Source organism: Heterodontus francisci, chromosome 31 (genome assembly GCF_036365525.1).
Source record: "Heterodontus francisci isolate sHetFra1 chromosome 31, sHetFra1.hap1, whole genome shotgun sequence".
Lineage (NCBI taxonomy): Eukaryota > Metazoa > Chordata > Chondrichthyes > Heterodontiformes > Heterodontidae > Heterodontus > Heterodontus francisci.
The window spans coordinates 58,529,381-58,551,881 of record NC_090401.1 but is presented as its reverse complement, the minus strand read 5'-3'; the positions used below and the strand labels follow the sequence as shown (position 1 = coordinate 58,551,881).

General features: G+C 42.4%; 1 protein-coding gene across 3 annotated transcripts in view; it reads left to right on the top strand.

Annotated features, from left to right (window-relative positions):
- The window catches only part of LOC137347303 (polycomb protein SCMH1-like), a 200,103-nt gene that overhangs the window by 77,959 nt on the left and 99,643 nt on the right, over positions 1 to 22,501 (top strand). For all 3 annotated transcript variants that reach the window (XM_068011705.1, XM_068011703.1, XM_068011704.1), the window contains exon 6: positions 9,470 to 9,704. In XM_068011705.1, the coding sequence (XP_067867806.1) occupies positions 9,470 to 9,704 (235 nt within the window). The remainder of the gene's footprint in view (positions 1 to 9,469; positions 9,705 to 22,501) is intronic.

The following is a 22,501-nucleotide window of genomic DNA, read 5'->3' as shown; positions in this document are numbered from 1 at the left end:
AGCCCTGCAACAGGGCTTGAGTGCGTAATCTAGACTGACATGCCAGTACATTACTGAAAGAAGTACCATTCTCCAGATGGAAATTATAACTGAGGACCCATCTGCTTGGGCAGTTGGAACTGAATGATCTTGTACCAGGAAGAGCAGGGAACTTTCTGGTGTCCGAGCCGTCATTACTCCCTCCCTTATCCAATAGCACGAGGAGAAAAGGTAGCTAGTCATTCATCTTATTGCTGTTGATGCAAAAAATCTTCCGGTATTTAATAAAAATAACTAAATAACTTAGAGTAAAATTATTGGCCTGAAAATGCACAAAGGAAAAACAAAGTATATGATGAACTTTAAGACAGAAGATACCATACAAAGTGAAGACCAAGAAATTGAAAAATGACTGAATATAAATATCTGGGCCAAACATTGAGGATGGAGGATTGCACAAATGAAGGTACTGAGTGGGATTAGGGGCAGGATGGAGTTGTTTTGGGAGATATGTATGTATGTATGTCTGTATGATTTTTTAAAAAACACTGGCATTAAGGAGGAGGGTGTATGATCAGTGTGTGCTATCAACCTTGACACATGGGGCAGAATTGTGGACAACTACAAAGTACAACCATACAAATTCGGAGCAGGAGTAGGGTACTCCAGCCCTTGAGCCTGCTCCGCCATTCAAAAAGATCCTGGCTAATCTGATTGTAACCTCAACTCTACATTCCTGCCTACCCGCAATAATCTTTCACCCCCTTGCTTATCAAGAATCTATCTACCTCTGCCTTAAAAATATTCAAAAACTCTGCTTCCACCACCTTTTGAGGAAGAGAGTTCCAAAGACTCACGACCCTCAGAGAAATAATTTCTTCTCATCTCTATCTTAAATGGGTGACCCCTTATTTTTAAACAGTGACCCCTAGTTCTAGATTCTCCCACAAGAGGAAGCATCCTTTCCACATCCACCCTGTCAAGGTCCCTCAGGATCTTTATATGTTTCAATCAGGTCGCCTCTTAATCTTCTAAACAGTTACAAGCCTAGCCTGTCCAACCTTTCCTCTCAAGACAATCCACCCATTCCAGCTATTAGTCTAGTAAACCTTCTCTGAATTGCTTCCAACGCATTTATATCCTTCCTTAAAAAAGGAAACTAGTACTGTACACAGTACTGCAGATGTGGTCTCACCAATGCCCTGTATAACTGCAGCATACTCTCCCTACTTTTGTATTCAATTCCCTTTGCAATAAACGATAACATTCTATTAGCTTTCCTAATTACTTGCTGACCCTGCATATTAACCTTTTGTGCACTAGGACACCCAGATCCCTCTGCATCTTAGAGTTCACTCTCACCATTTAGATAGTATGCTGTTTTATTCTTCCTGCCAAAATGGACCACTTCGCATTTTCCCGCATTATACTCCATCTGTCAGATTTTTGCCCACTTACCTAATCTATCTATATCCCTTTGTAGCCACCTTATGTTCTCTTCACAACCTACTTTCCTATCTGTGGTTGTGTCATCAGCAAACTTAGCAACCATATCTTCGGTCAGTCCTTTCATCCAAGTCATTTATATAAATTGTAAAAAGTTGAGGCCCCAGCACTGAACCCTGTGGCACACCACTCTTTACATCTTGCCAACCAGAGAATAACCCATTTCTGCCTATGCTGTTTACTGTTAGCTAGCCCATCTTCCATCCATGCCAATATGTTACCCCCTACACCATGAGCTTTTATTTTCCACAGTAATCTTTGAAGTGACACTGTATCAAATGCCTTCTGGAAATCTAAGTACAGTACATCCACTGGTTCCCCTTCATCCACAGCACATGTCACTACTTCAAAGAATTCAAATGAATTGGTTAAACATGATTTCCCTTTCACAAAACCATGTTGTCTCTGCCTGATTACCTTGAATTTTTCTAAGTGCCCTGCTATAACATCTTTTCTAATAGCTTCTAACATTTGTCGTAAGACCGATGTTAAGCTAACTGGTTTGTAGTTAGTTACCTGCTGTCTCCCTCCCTCCCTTTTTAAATAAAGGAGTTACATTGGCTATTTTCCAATCTAATGGAATCTTCTCTGAATTTGGGAATTTTGGAAAATTAAAACCAAAGCATCAACGATCTCACTAGCCACTTCTTTTAAGATCCTAGGATGAAGTCCATCAGGACCTGGGAACTTGTCAGCCCGTAGCTGCAACAATTTGCTTAGTACCACTTCCCTGGTGATTGTAATATTCTGCCCTCCCTTCCATTTCCTGATTTGCAGCAATTCATGGGATGTTACCTGTATCCTCCATAGTGAAGACCGATGCAAAATACATGTTCAATTCACCTGCCATCTCCTTATTTTCCATTATTAATTCCCCAGACTCAGGCGCTTACCCATTGTCTCTTGAGATAAGGAGGCCAAAGAAGAGAAGAAGATGACTTTCTAGAGGACCAATGCAAGGCACAATGTGTGTACAAATGCCTGTTTCAGCTGAACAAAATAAGTGACGGCCATTCACTGGTTCATTCCTCAGGACAATACCTTGACCAATCAGAGTCCAGCTGCCTGGTTTAAATTTCAAACAAAGCTTGGCAGTTACCTGTCAGTCAGCATAAACTGGTGCATTCTCTATGGCAACGCCTCTACCAATCAGAGTTCACTTGCCAACCAGTCAGCACTGTCTTCCCATGTAGTACAAGTTGTTGTTTTCCCTTACATTGGTTATTCTTGCGGATTGTCCTGATGAGTGCAAGACAAAAAGCTTTGACAACATGTCTCTATTTTCAGCAATTCTCGTATTCTATTACTATAAATTCTTACATGATCCAGCTCCTTTAAAATCCCATTGTACGTGGGCTCTTTTCTCCTCCCACCAGACTACAAACTATATAGGGTGTATCAGTATTTTTGACCTTTTTAAGGTGGCCTTCAGATTTAATTACTGCATATTTTTCACCCTCACTGGTCCAGTGCTTTGCCAGGTTTCCTTTTATAAGAAGTTTTTTGGATCAGAATTTAAATAATTTATTTTTTAAGATGTTAAAATCAGGATTTAAAATGCCAGTACTGAAGCTGGCCTGGGCATTGCCCAAATTCTAGTAGATCTAAAATAGGAGAACAGAGGCTTGTCCCTGTTCTGGTAGTTCAGATACATTAACCATTTCAAATGGTCTCTCTCTCTAGTGTTTTAGACGTTCCAGTGACCTTCAGTTGCCCATCACCATGATGAACATATATCCAGATTGATGGGAGTGTTCTGTGTTGAGTCACACTGTGATTTAAGGCTCCTGGACCAGGTTTTCAGTTCACTGAGACTCACGCCCTGTACAAATTGAGCATTTCAATCAACAGACGCTTGCTTTTATGTAGCACTGGTCATTGTGATTTTCATGCAATGCTTTCCTTATTTTGTGTATATATTCTTGCTTTAATCACTGGAGGTATTTTTCTCAGAAAAAAATTGAGAACATTGAAAGTTTAAACTTTCAAAATTTGCACCAAATGGCAGTCCGCTAATTATAACTCACTGGCTCACCTTCTCTGGGAACAAACCACTGTGGGTATATATACACCATGTTTTGTACCTCTTTGACTTATTAACTTTATATAATTAATTTTTAACCTGCAGCATAAACAAAGTGTATTGCTGAAATCTGTGGGAAGCGTCTTGGATCCCAAGGGTTTTCCTAACGTATCCTACAGATTGAGCAATGGAGCATCAAGATGGGGCACATCAGAGATTTTGCAAATGATTTTGGATCATTCTTATATGTTTATTTATACGAAAGTCCTCTCTGCCTTCCATCATTTGTTTTCTGTGGAAGGTTCCGGTCTCTATACTATAAAAAGGGTATTGAAGCACTGGAGAAGATTTACAAGGATGGTTACTCAGTGCTCCGAATGTGGAGCTTGCTAACACAGGACGTGGTTGAAGCAAATTACTTGGATGCTTCCGAAAGGAAACTAGATAAGTACATGAGAGAAAAGGGAAAGGAAAGATATGCTGAAAGGCTGAGATGAGGTAGATGGAATGGGAGGAGACTCCTGTGGATTATAAATACCAGCACAGGTTAATTGGGCTGGATATTCTGTTTTTGTGCTGTATATTCCTCCACACAAGATCAGGGGGCAGGTTGTTCAACCTTGCCCGTCTAAGAGCGAAGTCCAAAGTACGGAAAGTCCTCATCAGAGAACTCCTCTTTGCTGACGATGCTGCTTTAACATCTCACACGGAAGAATGCCTGCAGAGTCTCATCGACAGGTTTGCGTCTGCCTGCAATGAATTTGGCCTAACCATCAGCCTCAAGAAAACGAACATCATGGGGCAGGATGTCAGAAATGCTCCATCCATCAATATTGGCGACCACGCTCTGGAAGTGGTTCAAGAGTTCACCTACCTAGGCTCAACTATCACCAGTAACCTGTCTCTAGATGCAGAAATCAACAAGCGCATGGGTAAGGCTTCCACTGCTATGTTCAGACTGGCCAAGAGAGTGTGGGAAAATGGCGCACTGACACGGAACACAAAAGTCCGAGTGTATCAGGCCTGTGTCCTCAGTACCTTGCTCTACGGCAGCGAGGCCTGGACAACGTATGCCAGCCAAGAGCGACGTCTCAATTCATTCCATCTTCGCTGCCTTCGGAGAATACTTGGCATCAGGTGGCAGGACTATATCTCCAACACAGAAGTCCTTGAAGCGGCCAACATCCCCAGCTTATACACACTACTGAGTCAGCGGCGCTTGAGATGGCTTGGCCATGTGAGCCGCATGGAAGATGGCAGGATCCCCAAAGACACATTGTACAGCGAGCTCGCCACTGGTATCAGACCCACCGGCCGTCCATGTCTCCGTTATAAAGACGTCTGCAAACGCGACATGAAATCGTGTGACATTGATCACAAGTCGTGGGAGTCAGTTGCCAGCATTCGCCAGAGCTGGCGGGCAGCCATAAAGACAGGGCTAAATTGTGGCGAGTCGAAGAGACTTAGTAGTTGGCAGGAAAAAAGACAGAGGCGCAAGGGGAGAGCCAACTGTGCAACAGCCCCAACAAACAAATTTCTCTGCAGCACCTGTGGAAGAGCCTGTCACTCCAGAATTGGCCTTTATAGCCACTCCAGGCGCTGCTTCACAAACCACTGACCACCTCCAGGCGCGTATCCATTGTCTCTCGAGATAAGGAGGCCCAAAAGAATTCAATGTAAAGGTGTTTTCCCTGTGGTCTCTTAATGGGATGGGCTCAGTGGGGCCAAGCTTCATCATAACAACGTTGGGTTGGTTGCCCTTGAAAAGCTGCAGTGCACATGGGGCTACATCTAAATAGTAGGTTCCATGTATCTGATGCAATGATTGTTCTACACCCTGGGGTATGCTCCCCATGTTTGCTGGCATGGTAGTTTTCATTAACGCGGGTGGACAGAGAAGAAAGAAAACTGAGCCAGACCTGGTATCACCTCGGACTGTAGATATACTGCACCAGAAGTCATAGACAAATATCTGCAGAGTGCATCTCAGATAGCAAGACCCCCGGTTAAATTATCTTGCTGTGAGTCACACTCTGTCCCAGCAAAGAGCGCTGTTCATGTGCTGAGCTTTGCTCGCAGGCAGCAATTTAAAAACAAAAACTGTAGTCATACTGTGAGCGGAATTATCCATGGGAACTGGAGTTGGTCATTCAGCCCCTCGTGCCTGTTCTGCCATCATAGCTGATTTACACCTCAACTCCATTTACCTGCTTTTGCCCCATATCCCTTAATACCCTTAACCACAATCTCATCGATTGAAGTCTTGAAAGCTCCAATTATCCCCCAGTATCCAGCATCTTTTGGAGGGAAAAGAATTCCAGATTTCTACTACTTTGAGTGTGACAAAGTATTGATTTTTGATTTTGATTTAGAGATACAGCACTGAAACAGGCCCTTTGGCCCACCGAGTCTGTGCCGACCATTAACCACCCATTTAAACTAATCCTACACGAATCTCATATTCCTACCACATCCTCACCTGTCCCTATATTCCCCTACCACCTACCTATACTAGGGGCAATTTATAATGGCCAATTTACCTACCAACCTGCAAGTCTTTTGGCTGCGGGAGGAAACCGGAGCACCCGGAGGAAACCCATGCAGACACAGGGAGATCTTGCAAACTCCACACAGGCAGTACCCAGAATTGAACCCGGGTCGCTGGAGCTGTGAGGCTGCAGTGCTAACCACTGCGCTGCCCACAGATTATTTTCTTTTTCTTAATTGAATTCAAATTCCACCTTCTGTTGTGGTGGGATTCGTACCCATGTCCCCAGAGCAATACCTGGGTCTTTGGGTTACTAGTCCAGTGACAATACCAGTACGCCACCGCTTCCCTAACTCTTGTCTTCTGATTCTATCCTGAATGGCCTAGCGCTAATTTTAAGACTATGTCACCTTGCTCTTTATTCCTTGAGCAGGCAAAAATAATCTCACTACTTTTACCCTCTCAAATCCTTTTAACATTTTAAGCACCTCGATCAGATCACCCTCGTCTTCTAAACCGGATGGAATTCAAGCCAAGTCAACACAACTTGTCCTCATAACTTAACCTCCTAAACTCTGGTATTCTGAAAAGTCCACTTTCACAAAACATTCAACAAGGCGCAGTCCAACAGAGTTCTGGAGCACTTTTCAAACCTGACTTCAGACTGGTGGTGAGCGATGTTCCGGGGTGGTGCAGGGGAAAAACAGCTGCTTCTGGAGTCTTGATTGTCCCTAATCTGGAGTTACCTTGGCACTTTGCATTGCAGTTCAGCAGAAACTTCCTGCTGGCACAAAACTGGCCATATAACTACAATCTTAACTGACTGCACAGGTTCAAACATAAAATCGTTCAAAGTTTGAGCACTTTTGAAATACGTTTTGCAAAACGTGAGGCCCAGAATTTGGCCTAGAGGTAAAAGTTTCAGCTGCCTGGTTCAACTGTTTAAAGTGGCTGATTTTGTTTGAATGAAGGAGATTGATGTTACCTTCAACAGTCAACAGTCCTGTGAGAGCTTGAGAGCTTTCTCACTCTGAGTACTGAAACTGGACCTTAATCAAGAACAAGAAACAATTGCTCATAACTCTGTAGCTTTCCCGGCAATAAAATATTTGTGAACTATTAAGCCAAGTCCATGAAACTAGCAGCCAGAACCTGAATGTTGAACTAACCATAGACCATAATTACAGCCAAACTCGTTCATGTGTTGGAATGCTTACTCTTGCGAGTGCTGACATTTTGGTAGATGCAAATATTGCAAAGTGATCATATGAATGTAAAACATGGAACAAGAAAAGGTTTTTAAACCATCAAGCCTGTTCCTTCCTTAAATGAGGTTACATTTATTTAATCATGGACTCTAGCCCACCCTTTTAATTTCCTGAAGGAAATTTCTGCAGAAGCATTTCCTATTAGCCAAACATTATGGAGCATCATTCCATAATGTTCATCCATCTCCACATCTCTTGTATTCATTCTAGCAGCTGCACTTGAAACACAGCTTTAACTCCCTCCCCATTTGGATTGCACAAGAAGGGCTGTGTCCCACAAAGTGTTTGATCGTTACAGCAGGATAAGATACAAGGATGCAAGTTTAAGGCAAGACATGCAGTATTTCTTTCCACAGTGAGTAATCAGCGTAATCAGCTGGATGGGTTACTGGGAAACTGAATTGAGGCTGAGGCAGTGGTTCCATTTATGCAACAGATATAGGCCGGAACTTTATGCGCCCCCAAAGAGCGGGAAGGTGGCGGGGGAGGGGGGCATAAAATGGAACGGGAGGCTGGGGGGGGGGCCTTCCTGACCCAGTCCCGACTCTGCCCCCACTTGACGCAGGGCAGCAGAGGCGAGAAACGGCCCGCCCGCCCCAGGCCAATCAAGGCCCTTAAGTGGCCACTTAACAGCCACTTGAGGTTCTCTGCCCACCACTAGGGGGATTTTACCCTTGGCTAGTCGGGCGGCCCAGGACCGAGAGAAGCCGCCTGACAAATGCTGGCGGTTTTCTGATGATCCCTCATGATCGGGCACCCTGTGCCAGACGGCGGGCCGCCCCTGCTGCCCCAATTACCCCCAACACGCCTCCCCACCCCCCAATCGCTCACCCTTGCCTCGCCAGGGCCCGACCGATCACCTCCGGTCAGGCAACAAAAACTTACCTTCATTCCGGGGTTCCCCCACATCACCTTCACGAAGATGGGCTGCAGTCCCAGCAGTAGCCACCGTTCCCAGTGGCGCTGCTGGGACTAAGCTGCCGGTAGCTCCATTAGGCAGGGCATCCTGCCTCAAGTGGGTGAAGTCCCACCTTGGAACAATTTAAAGGCCTGGGGAACTGCAAAATGTGGGTCGGATCCCCAGGCCAGGCGGAAGTGTGCTTGCCACAGACTTTTCAGTCAGTGGACGGTTCCCTTCCGCTAAGGGAAAAACCCTGGCCTTCTACTGAAAATGGGAAGACAGCAGGATTGGTATTTTACCAGAATGAGATCAAGTAGGCCAAAGAGCCACCTTCATCCAAACCTATTTCAGTCTGTTTGTAACTCCCCTGTTTGCATTCAGATGATATTCAGTTCTCTTTTGAACGAGTTAATGGGCATGGTCTCGAATGGCAATGTGTTCTACAAATCTCTGGTTTGGGGAGAGGGAAATAATTTTGTCTAACCTCTCATCTCGTGGTGATTGTGGATTTTAACACATTGGGGTAGAGTTTCCTCTTTGAGTGCAAATTGCTCTCATTTTCTGAATTGAATTTTCCACTCAAACTCATTTGCATATCACCAAGAGCAAAATTTTCCATGAACCAGTGCAATCAGGCAGCGTTTTAGGACATAATTCCTTTTTCTTGCTTTAGGGAATATTCCTTGGTATATTTAAATGGTAACTTGTTGCACTTTTATTAATATAGTTGGAAATGAGTTTATCACAAAGTAATGAGTGTTTTAAATAAAAGTATCTTGTCCACCATCTGTGAGTAAGCCAATTTTTCAATAACCAAAGAAATATTAAAAACGATACAGAACCATTTTCTACTTCAATGGTTTCAATGACTTCAATCTACTTCAATGACGGTAGTCAGTTTCTTAGTAAATTAAATATGTTTTAATATTTAAAAGCTCAATCTTTTGTGCTGGTTTGGATAATTTTGGGTGAAGTGTAACCTGTGAGAAACCCTACCCCATGTTCTCTAGCTCTGTGCCCATTATCTACAACAAGGAGAAGATGTGTAACTGCACCCACCGCCCCAAGCTCAAAGAATTAATGCAACTGGAAGGAAAAATAAATAGATATAGGTCACCCAGTCGGGGGACTGAACTTGCTGCTTTTCATCTTGATACACAGTTCCTTTATTACTTTATTCTTTAGGAAGAGGAACAGAATAATTGACTCAAAGTGGCAATATTCTGGGAGGGAAAGAAATTGCTGCAGTGAACTTTCAATATTTATATAATCTTTTTTATTTCCCCCCCTCACCCCACCCCCAGTCATATACTCCGCCTGTAAACGAGTTCAAGATCGGAATGAAGCTGGAAGCACAGGACCCCCGGAATGTCACCTCTACCTGCATCGCCACAGTTGTTGGAATAACTGGTGCCCGACTCCGATTGCGACTCGACGGCAGTGACAACAAAAATGACTTCTGGCGGCTGGTGGATTCGGCTGAAATTCAACCAGTTGGGAATTGCGAGAAGAATGCGGGAATGCTGCAGCCACCTCTAGGTAAGAGGTGGGAGGAGAGGCTTGGGGAAGGCATTCCAGAACTGAGGCTCTTGGTAGCTAAAGGCATTTTCTGATCGGGTACTTTTGAAGTTCTTTTCACAAGGGACCCCTGCAAATACTGACCTGGTCCCGGGATTTGTTATAAATGTTGACTTATTCCCAGAGACCTAATACAAACATTGGGAGATACTCCTGGCAACTCAGTGGCCTCAGTCAACATTTGCCGGCGGTGTGTCTGGAGAGGGCTAGTGCTTACAGCAGGGTGCCTGGACAGAGGCTAGTGTTTGCAGGGGGTGTGTCTGGAGAGGGCCATTGTTGGCAGTGGGATCTCTTGGGAATGTGTCAAAATTTATAGCGGGGTCATTATTTGGTGGGGTCTCTTGTGAAGGAAATGCTGGTAACTCCTGTGCTGAATTGAAGTGCTGAGTAGAAAACAACTTTAAGGATCACAGTACAAGTACAAGCCAAAGGTAAAACTCTGCTGGGAATCTTTACCAAGGGATCCTCCAAACTGGGTGTTAGTCAGGAAGCTTCCTGATGATCGAAATCTTTTAGTGGCTTTAAAATCACTGATGTCAAATATTGGGGCGTATGATGGTGGAATCTCTGTGCTCTGATAACTTTGATACTCTCCAGCTTTTGGAGGAAGCCCTCAGACTGTTTTACTGACCTGCAGCAGACTTCCAGCCAGCTTGCAGGTTGATAGGTAAATTGGCCATTATAAATTGTCACTAGTATAGGTAGGTGGTAGGGAAATATAGGGACAGGTGGGGATGTTTGGTAGGAATATGGGATTAGTGTAGGATTAGTATAAATGGGTGGTTGATGTTCGGCACAGACTTGGTGGGCCGAAGGGCCTGTTTCAGTGCTGTATCTCTAATCTAATCTAATGCTCTATCTAAAAAAGGATGTTTAATGCTTGGCTCATGTTAATGAAATGGTTGAAAGAATTAAAGATGCTTTTGCTGTGGTGCTTAAGTATTACATTACATTGAGTTGCGCACACACAGAACAGACTATCCATCCAACAAGTCTATGTTCCACGTGATCCTCCTCCCATCTTGCATCATCCAACCCCATCGATATATTCTTCTGTTCCTTTCTGCCTCATGTATATATCTAGCTTCCCCTTAAATACATTGGGTTCGGGGACATGAGCTCTGTGTCACTGTTTCGCTTTTACATTCTGCATGGGATTGGTCTCTTGACAGTGCACCAAGCTCCACTGTATAATATGGAGATCCAGAGTACAAACATGCAGTCTAATTCCACGTGTTTAGAAAGAAAGAGCTTGCATTTATATAGTGTCTTTCACATCCTCTGGGTGCCCCAAAATACTCTAGGGCCAGTTTTGAAGTATAATCCCTGTTCTGATGTTGGAAAATTTACATGAGTGAAACCTCTGTTGTGACGCAATGACATTTGTCTACAATGTTATCTGTTCTCTGAATGTTAGATCATTTATAGGGCAGAGCACAGTTGATGGAGAGGGGGGTACTGCACACAATGTCCTCCAGCAACTTGAGTAACACCAAGGGTGAGCAGAGAAGGCTAAGAGGAGATTTGATAGAGGCATTTAGAATCATGAAGGGCTTAGATAGAGTAAATAAAGAGAAACACTTACCAATGGCTGAAGGGTCGATAATTCAGAGGGCACAAGTTGTAAGGTGGTTGGCAAAAGAACCAGAGGCGAAATGAAAAACGAGTGGTTAGGATTTGGAATGCACTGCCTGATGGGGTGGTGGATACAGATTCAATAGGGAATTGGATAAATAAAAAAAAAATTGCAGGGCTATGTGGCAAGATTGGGGGAGTGGGACTAATTGGATTGCTCTTTGAAGGACTGCACAGACTCGATGGCCTGAATGGCCTCCTTCTATGCTGTACTATTCTATGAACATGTGTCAACCTTAGGAACAAATCTGTACCAGTTATTCTTCTTTGATTTTAAATAAAAGGGCCACCTACTTAGCAAGCAACGCATTTTTGCGAACAAGAGACGGTCAGGATTTTGTAAAGGTTGGCTAGCATTTGCAGCTGGGATCTCGAGCTGAAAAACAATTTCAGCAAAAGTAATCAGCTGAAAGATGGCAATATTATAAAGAGCAGAAAAGAAGTAACTCACTTCAGAGGAACAGCAAGTCATTTTTGAATTTTATGTGTGAGTTTCAAATAGAGATACAAACGACTGCAAGACGTGATGTCCTTAAAATCCCCAAACCCTTTTTAAGATTTAAATTAGGTTGAAAGGTTCTGGGAAATGAGCTTGCAGACATGCATTATTGAAAAGGTTGGGCACTTTTTGCTTTTGCTGTTTAGTTACATTTTTGGTGTTTAAATGGCTGCTGGTATTCCTGTACATTTTGAAAGTGTCATCATGCTCCCGGAGCATGTTGCTAAATGCACATAGCTGAGCTATCCAGCAGTTAATGGGTACTTTGAACGAGTCCATTTGCTCAGACAGTGATTGATTTGCTCCATGTATTACTGTGTTTGCTTATTGGGTGTAGGTGGTAAAACAAGTATTCTGCTTGTTGTTGCAAGCCCTGTTAAGAGACTAGTATTGTATTAACCTTATGACTTTTGGAGCTCAATGTTTTAAGCTGCTGTTATCTTACAATTTTCTTTTTTATTTATTCTCAGCATATGTCACTAGCAAAGCTGGCATTTATTGCACATCCCTAGTTACCCTCACCTAATGGCTCACTGAGTCCCTTCAAAGAGCAGTTAAGAGTCAACCACGAATACAAAAGCAAAATACTACAGGTGCGGGAAATTTTAAATATAAACAGGAAATGATGGAAATACTCAGCAGGTCAGGCAGCACCTGTGGAGAGAGAAACCGAGTTAACGTTTCAGCCTGATGATTTTTCTCCACGGATGCTGCCTGACCTGAATATTTCCAGCATTTCGTGTTTTGATTTGAGTCAGCCATGTTGGGTATGAGACTAGAGTCACATACAGACCCTGATATAGTAAGCACAGCAGGTTTCCTTTCCTACAGGACATTAGTGAACCTGTTGGTTTTTTTTACAGCAATCCATCACCTTTACTGATTCTTGATCCTTGATTCCTTTTGGTTTCAATGTGCTGGTACTGCAGTAAAAGGTAACAGTGATGGTGTGCTGGTACTACAGTAGAAGGTAACACTGCTGGTGTGGGCCTAGACTGATTTGAAGAGGTAGTTAATCCCTCATCTTCACTTCGCTTTATTTGGCAAAAGAGCTCCTGCTGATGCAAAGCCTGACTTTTTCCTTATTTCTTAAATAAAAACTCGAGCCTGCCTTACGCCACTATTCTACTTTTGTACCAATTGGAAAACAAACAATCGACAACCCAAGGAGGTCAAGAAATAGCAGTTGTTTGTGGCTTTGAGTGTGTGCATGTGGGTCTGTGTAGTGACATGATGGGATGCTACACCCTGCTCTCCTATTTGCAATAGTGGCTGAGCTTGACTACCAAGTACTGTCTGATGATTCCATTTGCACGCTGAGAATACCTGGTGCTGTTACTGTAGCTGTTCATAGTGTTACAACAGTACTTCTATTTTTTGTAAAATATGTTTTAAGGACTTATAGTTGAATTATGGACATTAATTCATCTGGAAGCTTGGAGAGATGCTGAACTATTTTTTTTAATAGGTCACCATAAGGTTCCCTGGACTTCGGTTGTAAACAAGCCCTTACTGAAAAGCACCTGTTTTCAGCTAAAATACTAGCAGGGAGTTTGTTATTTTGACTTGGAGAAGAGCTTTACAGAGAAGTGACAGGTCAAGATTTATAGAGGACATGAAGCTTGATTCTTGTGACATTATTTTGGTTTCGCTTTGGACAGTGAGTTGGAGTGTAAACTGCTTGGAAGACAGTTGTTTTTTGCCTGCCAACGCAACCCAGCTCATTTTTTTCTCTCCCTTTGCAAGAAACCCTGTGTCCAGTGTGTCAGTCTCCTCTTTCCTCCTGTATTTGAAGAAACCCTGTGTATCGAAATATGTGGGAACTGAAACCCATGTTGCTGCATTTCTGCTGTAAGGCCTATCTGAAGCCTCTGTAGCTGCATTTCTTAGAAAGCCTACCCAAACTGATCTTCAACATCGCCTGGAAGAAACTGTTCTAGGAAGATTCCAGTGACAGCCGTCTTTATGCATTTGGCATGCCAAAACAAAACAAAGGATGTCTTTCCATATCTTTTATTTTTCCTTCAAGAATGAGCAAATATTCAGCCTAAGTGTTTTTTTTTTGTCTGTTTTTATTTTCAACAGTGCTCTAAAGCAAAAATTCCCTTTTATTTTTCCAATTAATCGGTGTGTGTGTGTGTGTGGCTAAGTTAAAAAGGGAGTTTTTATATTTCAATCTGTGTGTTTTATGTTTTACTTCATTACTGGTTAAGGCTTGTTTTATAATAAACTGATAATTTTGTTGTTTTTTAAGAAACCTGGTTGGTGTGTTTTATTCTGGAAAAAATAGAGTCTATGATTGACCGTGTCGTTAAGTGGGAAAATTTTAATATATGTTATAACCTGTGAAGAAGTGGGACTAGAATAAACAGTGCACTCCTCCCACCTCAGTCTTAACAATGGCGACTCATGCCCTTTGCCTCAAGCATCATTGATGTCAGAAACTGGATGCTTAAGAGTAATTTTGGAGGGTAGAAAAGTGTATGCACTTCTACAATTTTTAAGAACTGCCACATAAAGTCTTGGATGAATGCAACTATGTTTTCTGCTCCCCCACCCATCTGTTCAGATTTGTTGAGACACATCTGGGGCATATTAATTGTGGCTCCTGAGTTTCTCCACAAACAGAATCACCGTGTTTGTGAAGTTTCGGAGGCTAAAAGCTGGTTCTGTGCCAGTTTTGTCTTTAACTTACATAAGTTAAAACAACTGGAGGACTTGCTTTCAGATCAGATCCTGCTTTTTACTGCTCCAACTGAGATCTTTTATATATTTAAAAAAAAAACTTGCTTTGGGATAGGCCGAGTTTGCCATTAGCTTAATGTATGTGTAACTGAGCATCCATTACTGTTAGAGTTCATCCATAAACCAACTGTTGGACTGAATTTGCAGTCATACAGCACAGAAGGAGGACAATCAGCCCATCGTGTCTGTACCTTTTTTTATTCTTTCATGAAAATTGGGCATTACTGGCTAGGCCAGCATTTATTTCCCATCCCTAATTGCCCTTGAGAAGGTGGTGGTGAGCCACCGCCTTGAACCACAATCCATGTGGGGTAAGTACAATCACAGTGCTGTTAGGGGCAGTTAAGAATGTGTGGGCATGTGCGTAGTGATGAAGATGCAAAGCGGCTTCGAGGGGATTTGGACAGGCTAAGTGAATGGGCAATAACATGGCAGATGGAATATAATGTGAGGTTATCCACTTTGGTAAGAGGAATAGATGTGCAGAGTATTTCTTAAATGGTAAGAGTTTAGAAAGAGTGTAGATGTACAAAGGGACTTGGGTGTCCTCGTCAATAAGTCACTGAAAGCTAACATGCAGGCGCAGCAAGCAATTAAGAAGGCTAATGGTATGTTGGCTTTTATCACAAGAGGATTTGAGTACAGGAGTAGTGAAGTCTTGCTTCAATTGTATAGGACCTTGTTTAGACCACACGTGGAGTACTGTGTGCACTTTTGGTGGTCTTACCTTAGAAAGGTTCACCAGACCTGTTCCTGGGATGATGAGACTGTCCGATGAGGAGAGATTGGCAAAACTGGGCCTGAATATAGAGTTTCGAAGAATGAGAGGTGACCTCGTTGAAACCTACAAAATATTTAAAGGGATAGACAGGGTAGATGCAGGTAAGATGTTTCCCCTGGTTGGCGAGTCTAGAACAAGGGAGCACAATTTCAAAATAAGGGGGAAGCTCACTTAGGACCGAGATGAGGAGCAATTTCTTTACTCAGAGGATGGTGAATCTTTGGAATTCTCTACCCCAGAGGGATGTGGAAGCTCAGTCATTGAGTATGTTTAAAGCAGAGATTGACAGATTTCTAAATACAAGTGACATAGAATAATATGAGGATAGTGTGGGGAAAAAGGCATTGAAGTGGATGATCAGCCATGATCGTATTGAATGGTGGAGCAGGCACAATGGGCTGAATGGCCTACTCCTGCTTCTATGTTCCTAACCACATAGCTGGGATCTGGAGATACCTGCAGGCCAGCCCGAATAAGGATGGCAGATTTCCTTCCCTAAAGGATTTTAGTGACAATTGAAACTTTCATGGCACCATTACTGAGACAAGCTTTCAATTCCAGATTTTTATTAATTAATTGAATTTAAATTCCACCAGTTGCTGTGGTGGGATTTGAACCTGCCTCTGGATTACTAATTCAGTGACATTACCACTACGCCACCGTCTTCCCCCTGGGCACTTTGCAAGACCTATCCAATTGGTAAAACCATATTGTACTTGAAGTAAAAAACACTCTACGTTTTTGAAGGAGAGGTTCTAAATGGAATGATAAACAGAAATAGTGAGGTTTTCATTAATGATCTGTATCGTCTTCCCTTTTTGGAGTGTGTTTCCTGAACTCTGTATGACATTTTGTGTAGACACCTGCAGCATCTCTTCACTATTTTGGTCCTTCCTGCATCCCTGACCCCCACCCCCAACTTTTCCTCCCAATTAAGTGCCTCTGTGGTGATGTGGCTCGTGACTCAGTCATAATTGGCTTGCCCCAGTTGGTGAATAGCCAGAGTGTGAAGACCGGCTGGATTTCAAGCCACTGCTGGGGCTTTACCAAAATACAGTCCCAACCCACGATATGGGCGCTAACATATTGTGACTAAATATTGCACGAGCTTCTGCCTTTTGAATCGTTTTACTGGCTCTGATTTCGGCTTTATTTTCTTGCCTCTCTCAAGCCTGCCACCAGGGGTCATTTCCAAACCAAGCAGTGTCAGCTGTGGCTCAGTGGGTAGCATTCTTGCCTCTGAGTCAGGAGATTGTGAATTCAAACCCCACTCCAGAGACTTGAGTGTAAAATTCAAGGCTGACCCTCCAGTGCAGTAATGAGGCAGTGCTGCACTGTCAGATGCCGTCTTTCAGATGAGACATTAAAGCACTCACAGTTGCATGTAAAAGATCTCATGGCCCTGTTTTGAAGAGCAGGGGAGTTCTCCCTAGTGTCCTGGCCAATATTTATCCCTCAATCAACATCACAAAAATCAGATTATCTGGTTGATATCACATTACTGTTTGTGGGAGCTTGCTGTGTGCAGGTTTCTTTCATTACAACAGTGACGACACCAAAGAAAAGTACTTCATTGATTGTAAAGCACTTTGGGATGTCTGGTGGACGTGAAAGGTGCTATATAAATGCAAACCAAAACTTTGTAGCAGAAGCCGGAAGAAGTCGTCCTGGTCAGACAGTGGAATTGAGAAATCCAGCAAAACAAATCTCTAGAACCTGCTTTCAGACCCGGATGAGTTCTTCAGCAATAAAATCATTTACACACATCACTGCAAAATATATATAAATAAATTTATATATCCAAAATAAGGAGATATTTCAGAATACTCAGAAAAGATACATTCCAGTGAGAAAGAAAGACTCTAAGGGAAGGACACACCATCCGTGGCTAACTAAGGAAGTTAAAGATGGTATCAAATTGAAAGAAAAAGCATATAATTCCTCAAAGATGAGTGGCAGGTCAGAAGATTGGGCAGAATATAAAGATCAGCAAAGAATGAATACAAGGTTACTAAGGAGGGAGAAATTAGAGTCAAGAGAAAGCTTGCTAGAAATATAAAAACAGATAGTAAGAGTTTCTACAGGTGTTTAAAAAGGAAAAGAATAACCTCGAGAGAGAGAGAGAGAAAGCGAGTCTGGGGAATTAATAATGGAAAATATGGAGATGGTGGATGAATTGAACAGATATTTTGCATCTGTCTTCACTGTACACGATTACACCCAGACATAATTGTGAATCAGGAGGTGAAAGGGAGGGAGGAACTTAATCAACTATCATCGCCAGGGAAAGGATACTGAAAAAAATTATTAGAGCTAATTCTGTCAAGTCCCCAGGTCCTGATGGACTTCATCTAGGGTCTTAAAAGAAGTGGCTGCTGAGATATTAAATACATTGGTTTTAATTTTCCAAAGTTCCCTAGATCCTGGAAAGGTTCCATCTGATTGAAAAATAGCGAACGTGACTCCGCGATTCAAGAAAGGAGGGAGACGGAAATAGGGAAACTAAAGCGAGTTAGCTTAATATCTGTCATAGGGAAAATGCTGGAATCTATTATTAAGGAGGTTATAGTGGGGCATTTAGAAAATCTCAATGTAATCGGGCAGAGTCAACATGGTTTTACGAAAGGGAAATCATGTTTGACTAATTTATTGGAATTCTTTGACAAAGTAACAAACAACATGGATAAGGGGGAACCTGTGGAAGTGGTGTACTTGGATTTCCAGAAGGCATTTGACAAGGTTCCCCATCAAAGGTTATGAAGCAAAATAAGAGCTCATGACGTAGGGGATAACATCTTAGCATGGATGAAGGACTGGTTAGCTAACAGGAAGCAGACAGCAGGGATAAATGGCTCTTTTTCAGGTTGGCAAGCTGGAAGTAGTGGAGTGCCACAGTGATCAGTGCTGGGGCCTCAACTATTTACAATTTATATCAATGACTTGGATGAAGGGACCGAATGTATGGTTGCTAAATTTGCTGATGACACAAAGATAGGTAGGAAAGTAAGTTGTGAAGAGGACATGAGTCTGTAAAGCGATTATAGATAGGTTAAGTGAGTGGGCAAAAATTTGGCAAATGGAGTATAATGTGGGAAAGTGTGAACTTATCCACTTTGGCAGGAAGAATAGTAAAACAGCATATTATTTAAATGGAGAAAGACTGCAGAACTCTGAGGTACAGAGGGATCTGGGTGCCCTAGTACGTAAATCCCAAAAGGTTGGTATGCAGATAAACAAGTGATTAGAAAGGTAAATGGAATGTTGTCGTTTATTGCAAGGGGAATGGAATATAAAAGTAGGGATGTTTTGCTACAGTTGTATCGGGTATTGGTGAGACCACATCTGGATTACTGTGTTTAGTTTAAGTCTCCTTATTTGAGAAAGTATATAAATACGTTGGAGGCAATGCAGAGAAGATTCACTCGACTGATACCTGGGATTGTTGGGGGGGGGTGGTGATGGAGGTTATCTTATGACGAAAGGTTGGACAGATTGGGTTTAAAAGATCCACTGGAGTTTAAAAGAATGAGAGGTGATCTTATTGAACCATATAAGACCTGAGGGGACTTGACAGGGGGGGATGTTGAAAGGATGTTTCCCCTTGTGGGAGAGACTAGAACTAGGGACACAGTTTAAAAATAAGGGGTCGCCCATTTAAGATGGCGATGAGGAGAAATGTTTTCTCTGAGGGTTGAGAGTCTGTGGAACTCTCTTCCCCGGAGAGCACTGGAGGCAGGGTCATTGAATATTTTTAAGGCAGACGTAGATACATTCTTGACTAACAAGGGAGTCAAAGGGTATCGGGGGTAGGCAGGATTGTGGAGTTGAGGCCGCAATCAGATCAGCCGTGATCTATTAAATAGCGGAGCAGGCACGAAGGGGCCGAATGGCCTACTCCTGCTCTTAATTCGTATGTTTGTAAAATATATATACATAAAGAAATTGCCCTGGTACCCTATCCATGCACTAGCTTCCATATGTTTATTGTGCGCTGTCTTCTGTTTTATTTTCTTTCTCCCCTCCACTCTCTTGACGATTGGTCTCCCTCCTGGGGAATGGTCCCTAGGGCAGTGTGTGCCTTTCAGCGTCTAGCTCAACTGGCCATTCTTCGTGTGCGCGTGCCTAGGCAGACTGCAACAGCGAGCTATTTATCCATGAGAGGATCACAGCTGCGTCTGCCCCTGTGCCTGCTACATGCATAGTTTTCAGTAAGGGTTGCTGGTTAGTGAATGGGAGCCCTGCCCGATTTTGTTTTTTTAAAACTCCGAAGCAGAGACGTTTTAGCCTGTGTGGTTCCGTTCCTCATTGAACTTTGCTGTTTACCCCGTCCTCGTTCCAAAACCATAGTTCCCTGTGTAGAAGATCCATTTTAAATTGGCTAGTGCTCCTTGTTTCTGCCCCATTGCAGCAGGTATCTAGGCAGCTAACAAGAACAGTCTTTATACGCCAGCCCTCAGTAACCCACAGGGTCCATTTCTGTCAGAGGATCCATGTGATTAAAATTGCTGATGGATTTATTTCCATTGACTTTCATTTATTTCACCAAGATAACCTGATCAATGAGTGTCAGGAGTATCATGGTGAAAAAGACAATTACAGAGTGATCCACAAGGGCATATAGTCCCTATTCAGTATTTGTATCTTTAAAAAAAATTTTTTTTATTAGTTATGTGATGTAAATGGAATAAATGCTGTGGAGGTGGGAAAGACTTTGATTTGCACCCCTCTTAATGTATTGACTATAACTCACTTGCAGCCCACGTGTGATTTACAAACGTTATTCCAGGATGCTGTAGTAGTGAACTTAGAATTTTCAAATGGGATGTGATCATACAAATTAGGAGCAGGAATAGGCCACTTGGCTCCTTGAGCCTGCTGTGCCATTCAATAAGTTCGTGGCTGAACTGATTACTCCACCTTCCCTCCTATCCCCGATAACCTTTCACCCCCTTGTTTATCAAGAATCTATCTACCTCTGCCTTAAAAATATTCAAAGACTCTGCTTCCACCTTCTTTTGAGGAAGAGAGTTCCAAAGACTCACGACCCTCTGAGAAAAAATTACTCTTCATCTGTCTTGAATGGGCGACCCCTAATTTTTAAACAGTGACCCCTAGTTCTAGATTCTCCTACAGGAGGAAACATCCTTTCCATATCCACCCTGTCAAGACCCCTCTGGATCTTCTATGTTTCAATTGAGTCGCCTCTTGTTTTTCTAAACTCCAGCAGATATAAGCCTAGGCCTGTCCAACCTTTCCTTATAAGACAACCTGCCTATTCCAGGTATTAGTCTAGTAAACCTCTGAACTGCTTCCAACACATTTACATCCTTCCTTAAATAAAGGAGACCAATAATGTGCACACTACTCCAGATGTGGTCTCACCAATTCCCTAAATAACTGCAGCATAACCTCCCTACTTTTATATTCAATACTGAGCACTGAAGTCAATAGGATTTATTACTAAGATTCTGGGAAATCGCTACCCTTTTCAAATTTGGATTTTTGACTGAACTTTCCAACGTTTTGGTGGTGCTTTACACATGTAAATATTCTACACTGTTTGTAATACTTCATATTATTTAGACAGTTGTCAGTGTTAAATTAGGAAAGTAAATCCTACAGGGAATGATAGAAAATAATTCATTATGAATTGAGTAGGGTGTGATGTTATTGTAGCAAAATTGTGCACTTAAAATTCTCAAGCATTTTGGAGTCAACAGCTATTATCTGGTTCTTTTTGACGACCTGTCACTTGGGATCTTCAGTTCTGTTTCTGTAACATTCATTCTTCTGAGTGTTATCTTGTCTGAGTGTGGTATTTTGCCGAGTTAGAAAACTGGAGCCCTGATTTTAACTCGGCTTCCATGGAGCAAAAGATTGAGCGGGGATCTGACCTGAACCTGCTCCTGTACCATCCTGGCGGGTTAGATTATAATTGAGAATTGAGCACCTATTATAGGCTCACGTTCCAGTGTTGAACTCGGAGTGTCACGTCATCAGAGGTGCCATCCTTCAGATGAAAATTTAATCTGAACATTTGCTGTTAAAAGATCCTATAGTTCTGTTCAAAAGAAGAAGAGGGAATTGGTGGGCGGGGAGGAATGGGTTTCATTGTGCTCTGTTCCTGTCCTTTCTTGTGTGTGTTTATAATATAGTAACATTATTCCCTTAGCCAGCAGACTGAGACTAATTAGGCATTCACTTCATTGCTGTTGCTATATGCAAAATAGCTGTTGTGTTTGTCCAAATAAGTCACTGCACTTCCAAGTAATTTCCTGTACATGTTGGAAGAATTGGATCAGTATTTACCAAGGTAGTAATATATAAAACACTACTTTAGCCTAGGTATTGACCTACCTAAATCCACTTACTTAGATAATATAAATTTACTGATGATTTTCTTTCATTTCCAACACAATTTTTTATCAGCCGCAAGCACAGCGAGAATAAACCCATGTTGTTTGTCTTTCAATGATCTAGACAAATCTACCATAGGTTGCAAATAACAAAGTAACTTATTTACGTAAAATCTTAATCTTATTGTTCCCAATGCCATACCAAAGAGAATAAACCCCTTTGACTATCATTGGGATTAATAGACGTATCTTGGGAAAAGTCTGTCATCGTGCTCACATTATCTACATTAGTATTTATGCAACTTAATATTATCAAGCATAAAGCCAAAGCTGCTAAAATTCTCCTTCTTCATTTTTGATACAGTTGCGCTCTGGAACCAATAGTCATTGAATTAATCTGAAAGGACTTTCCATTTGAAGCTTCTCTTCTCTTACGTGAAGTTTTGTGAGGTCTTTGAGAGAAATGATGAGATGTTGGAATAAATACAAGTTCCTTTCCTTCGTTTCTCCTGTCTGTTTCTCGAGCTGTCCCTGATGAAAGCTGTTGTCTGTCATGTCATTAGTCTGTCCCCCAGAGAGAGGGTTAACAACTGTCAGAAATAAAGGCGATTAGGGTGGGTGCCCATGTGCTCCTTTTGTTCCCTTGTGGGCGTAGTAACTGAAAGATGCTTCCTTAAGCTGGGCCATATCTTACCCCTTGGCAAAATGCATAGCAGCAGCTGCTTCCCTCTGACGGCAGAGG